This window comes from Strix aluco, chromosome 2, assembly GCF_031877795.1.
Source record: "Strix aluco isolate bStrAlu1 chromosome 2, bStrAlu1.hap1, whole genome shotgun sequence".
Taxonomy (NCBI): domain Eukaryota; kingdom Metazoa; phylum Chordata; class Aves; order Strigiformes; family Strigidae; genus Strix; species Strix aluco.
Window position 1 is genome coordinate 128,850,695 of NC_133932.1, and position 9,556 is coordinate 128,860,250.

Genomic DNA, 9,556 nt, shown 5'->3' on the forward strand with positions numbered 1-9,556 from the left:
ATGTGAACCCAGAAGAAGGTTTTATTTACAATCAGCACACAACTTTTTTTTTTAGATGATTGGAAGAGCTATTAAACTGGTAGTGCATGGCAAACCTCCACATGAAGGCTGATATAAAGTCATCTGTGTTTAGTAAACTATGTGTCTTGCAAACTGTTACACTGCAGGCTAACATGTGTGAGCATATCTATTTCAGGCTTAAAAAGCAAACAAACAAACAACAAATTTGTGATGCTCTGCCAGGGTCTACAATGTGGTTGTCTTCCCAAAAATCCTAAATGGCTGTAGCAAATGTTTTGGAAACCAAGGGGAATTGTTTAAAGTTCTGTTGCATTTTATATATAAATCACACTTATTTGTATGTTTTTCCTGTTGACATCATTTCAGAGTCATTGTCTGCTCCAGCTAATAAATATTTCTAATGGTCTTTCTTAATCCCAAGAACTATAGGTTAATGTATGTATAAACCCCAGCTCATCAGCCTAAGGAAGGTGTAAAGGGAAAAGACTGATTCCATACTATGTGTTTATAAGTACCACAGTTGGCTTTGCTTAGGTAGCAAGCGGAGAAAAATGAGCAACTTTGATAAAGAACAGGACATGATGGGATTTGAAGAGAAAATACCCTAGAAGGACTCATTTTGCAGGAGAGTAGAGCAAAATTTTTATTGCTGTCTCCAAACTCAGGTCACCATGGGGAGCTGCTTGTATAGCTTGTCCGTTATTTGTTTCCTACTAGGAATATAGTTTTATTCTCTGAGCTGACCTGTAATTTGAAAAATTAAGTTCTTTAAGCTAGTGGTGGCTAATTTTCCAAGTATCTTGATGAACAAGAGGTCACTCATTAGAATTGTCTCTCCACCCACAATCCGAATAGTCCCTTTCAGAAGAGTATCGCTCCAGTACTTCCAAGTACTAAGATGTAAACAGATTTTTCTTCCAGCCATAATGGACTGTGCTTCTTCATCTCCCATTTTTCCTCTCTGCCCCATACCAGGAATCCATGGCCATCACCCTACACCAAGCTCCTTACTACTGAATGCTCCCAGCCCAGTCTATGTACCCGCCCCCTGCAACCCAGCTAGTGCAGGTCTCTCATATGTTCCCTTGAATCATTCACCTCTTCCTCACTCCTCCATGTATCCCTCAGTCCCACAGTCCCCTTTCCTGACACCAATCCAACAGAAAGGAAACCATCAAGCTGCTCCTTCCCCCAAGATGGACACTGCCTATGTCCCGAGGGCAGCAACAGAGGGGTCAGCAGTGGCCATGAACTAGCACAGAGTAGGTCACGGCTGGATGCACAAATGGCCTGTGAAATGAGCTGGCAAACTCTGCTTGTTTTCCTAGAACATATAGGTATAAATGAAAGATATCGATATAGATATATTGCAATAGATAGAAATAGATATAGATGAAATTACAGACAGCTTTATGATGAATATAAGCTCTGGGATACCACGTACCCCTGGTATAGGTACAGTGATTATATTTGTAACTTTGATGCAAGTTACCATCTTATCTCATTTCTGTTTACAGCTCTAATGGGAAATCAGTTTCCTGGGCCCAGAACGAGAAAAGCAGCAGAGGAGCACACCTTTGGCAGCGGTTGTCAATCCACATCAACAAAAAAGAGAACCCCAATCAAACTGCAGTGATCAAGCCTTTTTCTAAAAGCACAGATAGTAGCCGACATAGTAGCAGCGCTACATTTCCTGAGGCCAGTGCCAAAACTCTTTACGATGTTTCGGAAGCAGAAGAGCAATACCCAGCTCAGTATCGACCGCAGACTCCCTCACCTATCAGCACCTTGAGCCACAGAACTGCCTCCGTTAGTCGAACAGAAGATGATGCCCCTACCTTCCAGTCAGAGCCTCCTCAGCGAAGTAGCTCCTCTCAAGGATCCCTCATGGAGCAGATCAGTAGCGTGGTTACTCGCTTTACAGCCAATATCAGCGAGCTGAACTCTATGATGCTTTCAACAGCCACTCCAGGGACAATGGTGGCCACTCCTCTCTGCTCTTCATACCTGATTCCACGGGAAATCCAGCTCCCTACGACAATGACAACGTTTGCAGAGATCCAACCGCTTCCTGCCATTGAAGTCAATGGCGCTTCGCAGTCAGCGAGGAAACCTTCAAATGGCAGCATCAAAGAAGGCACTTCAGAGACCCCATCAGCCAAGCAAGACCTTGAGGAGTTGGTAGCTTTAACTCCTCCTTCTCCTTTTAGAGACTCCATCGATTCTGGAAGTGCATCTCCCAGCTCTCCGGTTTCTGAATCTGCTCTCTGTATCCCATCCTCCCCAAAGTATGACACACTCCTCATCAGAGATTATACTCAAAGTTCTTCTTCGCTGTGAATGTAGTTCAAGACAACATTGGATCTCAACGACTACAAGCAAGTAGTGAGAGGACAGCCAAGCCTTCAAGATCTCCAGTGTTTACGCAGATAGAGTGAGAGGCGTTGGGTCATCTTGTGAGAAACAGAGAGGAAGAAGAGGAATTACTTCAGAAGTGGAAACATCAGATTAATTATGCTGTTTTAAAGACAAAATGACTCTTGGCAGATTATCGTGGCCTTAAAAAAACATGGGCTTTTCAGAAACACTGAATCTATTTTTGAGGGCTTATAAGGAGTCTGTTAAATCAGTTACATACCAAGTGCTTTGCTTTAGTATTACAATGAACCGTGTGTACAATATACGGGGCGGGGGGGAAACTAGATTGTAAACAACTGTACAATGGTTTGTTTGTTTACTCTGATTCCTTACCCAGAAATGAACCTTGATCTTTTACCAAGAATAGAAGACCAAACATTGAATGTACATTTTCTAACAGACTCAAATCTGGGACCAACCTGTCAAGCTTTCTTTCTCTTTTTTTCTATGAAGATCTCAAAAAGCAGTAACGTATGTTCAACAACTACCAAACTTTTTGCTGAAGCATATTGTGTCCGTGATACATTACACGTGGATAACACTAAGCTGAGGCTTTGCAGTGAGTGACTGCAATATGGAGGGCTTTACAAGTGACTTCTCAACCTACTCATTTGTTATGAAATTCTCTTCTATCAGTATCAAAAATTCAATTTGTTAACATTGGATTCACCTTCACAGCAACAAAACCCAAGGAAGATTTCCTGACTATTTCACCGTGTTGCCAACTAATAATGAAGTAGCAAAAAATATTTTCTGGAGTACTGTTTTGTAATTCCCTTATCAGGGCAAGTTGTTGGGGTGAATATTCTCTTTCTAGCAGCACTACAAAGCTATATTATAGCTGCACTCCCTACTGAAATTAACACATTTTTATGGACGTTCTTATGCTAACATTACCAGTTAAAATACTTATTCGGGCTCCCATAGTCTTTGCTTGTAAGGAACAGGTAAACACCCTAAGGATTTTCTCCATACTTTGAATGACAGAATTCTAGGAGATGAATCTGGATTATGATGAATGCTAACTGTCAGTGGAAAGGTTGTCATAATCATAATTCATATATAAGGGGAAAAAAATCCTGTGTCAAAATTTGCTTAGAGGTGATTTAGCTACTCTTTAATAAGCAACAATTTTAACTTTATTTAGCTGCTGATGCCTTGCAGCTATGAACTGTGACAAAAATAAAGAAAAAATACTTTCAAAGCAATACAGTGTAAAGGTCAAAACAGAGAAGACCTAATGAGATATGAACCAACAGAGTCTTTCTTTGTTTCTTAGCAACTCACAGAGGAAGCAAGGAGATTCCTCATATTTTTTTCCTATATCAAGGTAGTACAGTTTAGTGCACTTCATACTGTCACAGCACTTTTTTAATACAGGCAGGGAAGAGTTTTAAAGTTTGAATAGAAGCTAAATAATTTTTGATAAGTGTAGTTACATAGAACTTGTAAGTCAGGCCCTAAACACACACTGTATTGGCTCTCTCCTTCATGACATAGCTGTCCTCAGGTGCCAAAATTTTATGGGTTTGTTTTATTTTATTTAAGGATAGTATGAAGTGGTGAGTGATGTACTTCAATTCAAAGTTGAGTTAATGTAGCCTTATATAGAAGACAGCCTCATGGAAGGGAGCCTTGAAATAAGGCTGCTATGTTTCAGTTTCAAAACATTTAGATCTTATTTCTTCAAAGATAACAAATATTTTGTAATCAAAATTCATACCCCTTTTTCTCCCCCATGTCCAAAATTATAAATATTTGATCAAACAAACAAATAAAAGATGAAAGCACATTCACATAATTTAGCAAAGAGCATTCTCTATTCCTTTGGGAAGCTAGTTTCACCATTATGTGCTGCACCCCAATTTGCTGCTCAACAACATTAAAAAAAAAGTAATAGATGACTGAATCCAGGCTAGCACCTCACAGAGATACTCTAGTGACTCTGTGCATCCTGCACAAGGCAGTGTTGTCTAATAGCAGTCTGTGGGCATGCTTATTTTGCCAGGTAGTCATTTACTAGCTATGCCTATAGCATGAACCAGCCAGTCACAAAACAGCTCTACTCCAGAAGGCAGGTAGATACACCCCATTGTGACTGTAGGTCCCTGTTGCTTATATGTAGTTCTTGCCTCCTCGCACTACTGATTAGCGCAGACTCAGCTCTGTGCAGCTGTACGGTTTCCAAACCAGAACATGGTTTTGCCCTTCTGGTTCACAGTACTAGCATGTCTCATCATTCCCTAGCTGCCCATGTCTTTAGGAGAAAACATCTTCTTTCACAGATTACAACCCACATCTAAGGGAAGAGCATGTCCAATCAGTCTGTGACACAAACACTCTCATTTAGGGAATCTAGACCACTTAAATGTTGTTCATTAAAGATTTATATAATAATATGTTTCCCATCAGTGCAATATTGTTTTGATATATACAGAGTGTACTGAGATAGTTAATGTGAATTTCAAAGGGATTCTATTACTATCTGTTCTCTTATATTTTAAGATGTTGACCAATGTCCGTACCAGAACATTCTCCACCTTGATCTTCCCCTAGACTTCCAGGTTCCCATTTCTGTAGTCTTTTTTTTATGTTGGTGGACACTTAATATTAATGTATTCCTGCTAAAATCTGTGGGCTTCACTACACTGTGAAATAATCAACAGTGGAAATAAAGATTATACAGACAGACATAAAATCTTTTCTTAAAAATAAAATTAGTAAAAAGGAGTGAGAAATAGAGTGACTCAGCATAAATATACCTCTTCTGCTCCCAAATTACAGTTCTGCACAGTTCTGGCCATAGCTATTGCTCAGAGGTTCTTGACAACTTTCACATATATTGCCAAGATGATATATGAATGCATGTACACACACACATGCGCACACACACACAAAAAACCCTCAGTCTAACACCTGAATAGATGTTTTAAGAGGCTAAAGCCCTAATGTTACACAACCCAAATTTTAAACACTTTTGCTAACTCTCACTTCGGGAGGAGTCATGAATCTTTTGAATATCCATTAGCCGCAGCAGAAATTTTGATTGCACAGGTTTAGAGATTGTACCTCCCTGTTGTCAGTCTATCTTTAATGAAAGATAGGTCATCCTTAGTGGCATTTAAAGAAGGCAGAATCCATTTTAATTATACAGGCTGGAATGAGCCAATGTCACCTTGTATGATATGTCTGTATTTCAATAAAGGGAAGAAAGGTTTTTTGGGGATGAAGATAATAATTATGTAATGACTGTAGTAGTAATTCAAAGGATCCCAGTGGGAGATTTGCAAGACTCCAAAGTCCTGTGATAGAAGCCAGTGGGTTTGACACAAGAAAAAAGAAAATTCTGAATGACAGACATTATGATTTCATTATGCTGTTTGCATGCTAGTCTCTGTTTAGGACATTGAGATACAATGGCAGGGTTTTTCAGACATAAAAGCAAAGGTTGCAATCATGATCACTTTCCAATCTGACTAAAGAATGTGCAAGTACCAACTGAATGACTTGAATTTACCTTCCAATTTAGAGCTGCTGCCAGAAAGGGAATTAAAAAAGTTGAAACGATTATCATTCTTGACCACAGGGACCTCAGAAAATCACTTGTTTCTTTTGTGCTTGAGGCCAGCCCTGAAGAGTGAAGGTGTAACCACCTCTGGAAACTGTGCTTTTGAAATAAAGTGAATAACTCTGGCAGGCCAGTTGGGAAGAAGTGTTAGCAATACTGAAGAACTGTATTTTTTAATTGGCTCTGAAGAATAATTGCATGACTTTGGAGATGTGCTTCCTTGTACTTTGAACATTTGGTGCCTAGACTTATACAGATACCTTAGACCAGAGGTTTTTAGACCACAGTCCACAAAGCACTTGCTGATGTTTCGTAGGAGCCTGGTTGATCACAAGGTGCTGGCTTCTTCCATTGATTTCCAGCTACAAAAGCAAATTAAAAGTTAAATGCTAATTGAAACTTAACTGTTAAAAGGTTTAAAAGAAAAAAAAAATGTTAGTTTGTTTGGATGTTTATTCAGTTGTGTTTGCAGAAGGAAAACTTTGTGATAAAAACTGGGAGAATAAGATCTCCAAAGAAAGTAAATGGGAAGGCCAATCCATGATTCAGACTCTGGATGATAGTGGAGCTCACCTGGGGATGTTTTCTTTAGAGACACCAAGACCAAACTGAAAGACATCATAGCTGTGGGTGTAAATTCTGTAGAGGAAAGTGTGCAACTTTGCTATTCTGCTTAATACATCATTTATGAGGTGAGAGGAAAAAACATGACAGCAACAGACAGCATGCGAAAAATGTCAGGCCCTTAGGGAAATCAGAGCACTATGCTCAGGATTAATAATGTAACCGTGACTTTTTTATTGTATCGGAGACCAGTGTCAGGGCTGACCCTAAAAAGGACTTTGGTGCCTAAAATTAGGATTTCAGCAGAATTTAATACCTGCATTTAAAACTCAATTTTAAAACCACTATTCAACTGCCACCTTATTCAGGCATCTCTCACTGTGTGTCTGCATAAGCTCGGAACTACCCTGATCTTGACACATCTAAGGAACTTTGCACCTAACTCATGCTAAAACCCATCAGGAATACAGAAAACAGTGGTTCCTAGGTTAAGTCCCTGTATATCCCATGAGTGAGTACACAGAGCACACAGCACATAAACCAACAGGATCATACTGGCTACAAACTGGAGTAGAAATCATTCTTTGTTTTAAGGTAGTGGATCTGGTTATGTTGCTGTTTTTATAATAGCTTTGAGTTTAGAGAAGTCAGGCAGAAGGCAAGAGACCTAAATTTAGACCCTACCATTGTCAGAGGTGATTGAAATCTTCCTCCTGGCTGGAAAGTGCTCTAATGACATAGTGCTCATCTCACTAAGGTAACTTCACAAGATAGAAACAAATTCAAGAGTCCTGGAGTAGAAAAGGAACATCTACTCCACACCCTGATAGGGCGTACACTTGATATAATTAGGGATCGCATATGACCATTTAATATAAAATACTTCAAAAATCTCTGGAGCAGGGACCAGGTGAGTATTTTAACTACAAAGAAGTGGAGACAGCATTTTTTCTGTACTACGTGTTGTCTCAAAAAACCCTTAAATGCTTCCCTGAAAAGTGCTTTCATGACAGAAGGCCCTTTCTTACCTCTGTGTCTGCAACCATCTTGTCTTCCATCTGGAGTTCTCAGACCCCTCTGTGGAAAAAGTCTAAGTCTTCTTGGATAGGTAAAGGAATTAAATTTGGGGTTCCCACTACTCTGAGACTGAGGACAGAAAAAGGACTCATTTCATTTCCCTCCATCTTTTACAAAAGTGACCTATCCTTGAAACAAAAAGTATAGCCGTGTCCAGAAATGGATCCCAGTTGAAAATTAGTATTTTCTGTGTATTGCATTTCCATAATAGCTTGAGTAATGTCAGACATCTCTTTCCTTGTTGCATTGCTTTCCTGGGCACCTAACTCTTCTCACAAACTTCACAGTAAGATTAGACATTTGACAAAGTGTTCTGGCCTCCACACTAGAGCCAAATAGTATAAAAAGATAGGTATTACAGTGTGTAACTTTAAGTGCTGAAGTCCTTGACTGGCATTGGCCCTTAACCTATTGACGTCAATGAAATCATTCCAGATTAATATCCATGTAAAGAAAATCGAAGTTTGATAGTGGCCAGCCAAGTCTAGATCTTGGCTATTTGCTTCAGCAGAGAATGATAATGGCAGGATATTCTTCTCACTTTCTTTTGAAACAAACAGTAGATGTATTTTATTAGGTTCATTCTTGAAGCAACTTGCTAGGTGTGGTGAATAGTACCTTCCCACCATTCTTCTTCATCATTGCTACTCTAGCAGGTATCCCAATAGGAAAATCATACTTTGACTAAATGTGCTAAAGGATGTGAGAGAACATGTCCAAAAATAAGAAACATGTCACAGTTTTCTGGCAGTTTCATGAATCTCATAAAAGGAAGTCAATACTCTCCATGAACAAGAAAATTATTCATCTGCTACCCATTTCTGTGTGCACTGCACGTATTAAAGACTTCAGTTGAATTATCTGAATTCACTTTTTTTGCTATGGTCTATTATTATACCCTCTGTTCAAATCTCTGCAATTGCCACTTACAATTTTATACTGTGAAAAGGAAAACAATAGAGACCAGTGAGGCATAAAGGTAAGTAAAAAATTCATCTAGGTGATGAATTGTTTTATATGGCTGGTTTTGTCTCATCTGAGTAATGACAGTACAAACAAACAATAATCATTAAGTCACTCCGATCTGCCAAATGGGAACAAATATACTATGTATATTACATGTACTAATAGGATTATATGGCAGCTGCTGGTGGTATTTGTAATTAGAAATCTATATAGAATATAGATGTTTTAGAGAGACGGTGCCAATTCTAAAAGATTTGTGTGGGCTACAAGTGCTTGTAATTATTTTTTTTAATTTGCTAATAACTAATGAACAACTGGTTTCAAACATTCTGTGAGCGTTTGTTCTTTTTTATGTTGTTGCTGCTTATACTATTAAAAAATAGAGAATGTAAAGTTATAATTTTGATGTGAACTGAACATGATTTTTCATAAAATTTAACATTTTTATCAGCTTTGGTTTTGCTTTCTACCTGTACAAATGTAATTTATTTTAGCATTGAAAAATACATTTGCTTGTTTCTCGATTGTCTACATCATGTTATAGTTGGTGTTTATGTAGAGTCAGGTACTTTTTGAACAGTATTAAAAAAATTCTGTGATATGACTGAAAACTGGATTTTTTTTCTCCAAAATACTTACAACTATGCTTTCAGTGCATTTTTTCTGCAAACCAGGTGTGCCTATACACAAAATCTTCAATTATAATCTTCCTTTCTCTCTCTCTCTCTGTTGTTTTATAGGATTAACTTCACATTCATAAATAATACATACCATTCTAGTATAGTTTGATCTTTCTCTTTCGAAGCAAACACAGTCTCACTGATGAGGCATGTATGGATTTTCAGGTCTAGAGGAAATAGTATAGTAATCTAGTCTCGAACAACAGAAAACAAAGCTGTTGAACTGAGAATTCATATATCAAAGCATTATTTTTATAGCTGT

At 38.4% G+C, this 9,556-nt stretch overlaps 1 protein-coding gene across 1 annotated transcript in view; it reads left to right on the plus strand.

Moving 5' to 3' along the window:
• GRM5 (glutamate metabotropic receptor 5) overlaps positions 1–9,225 on the plus strand; it is a 288,721-nt gene extending 279,496 nt beyond the window's left edge. Inside the window, exon 10 of the mRNA XM_074816304.1 lies at positions 1,539–9,225. Coding sequence (XP_074672405.1) covers positions 1,539–2,361 — 823 coding nt within the window. The 3' untranslated portion in view covers positions 2,362–9,225. The remainder of the gene's footprint in view (positions 1–1,538) is intronic.
• Positions 9,226–9,556: the final 331 nt, after the last annotated feature.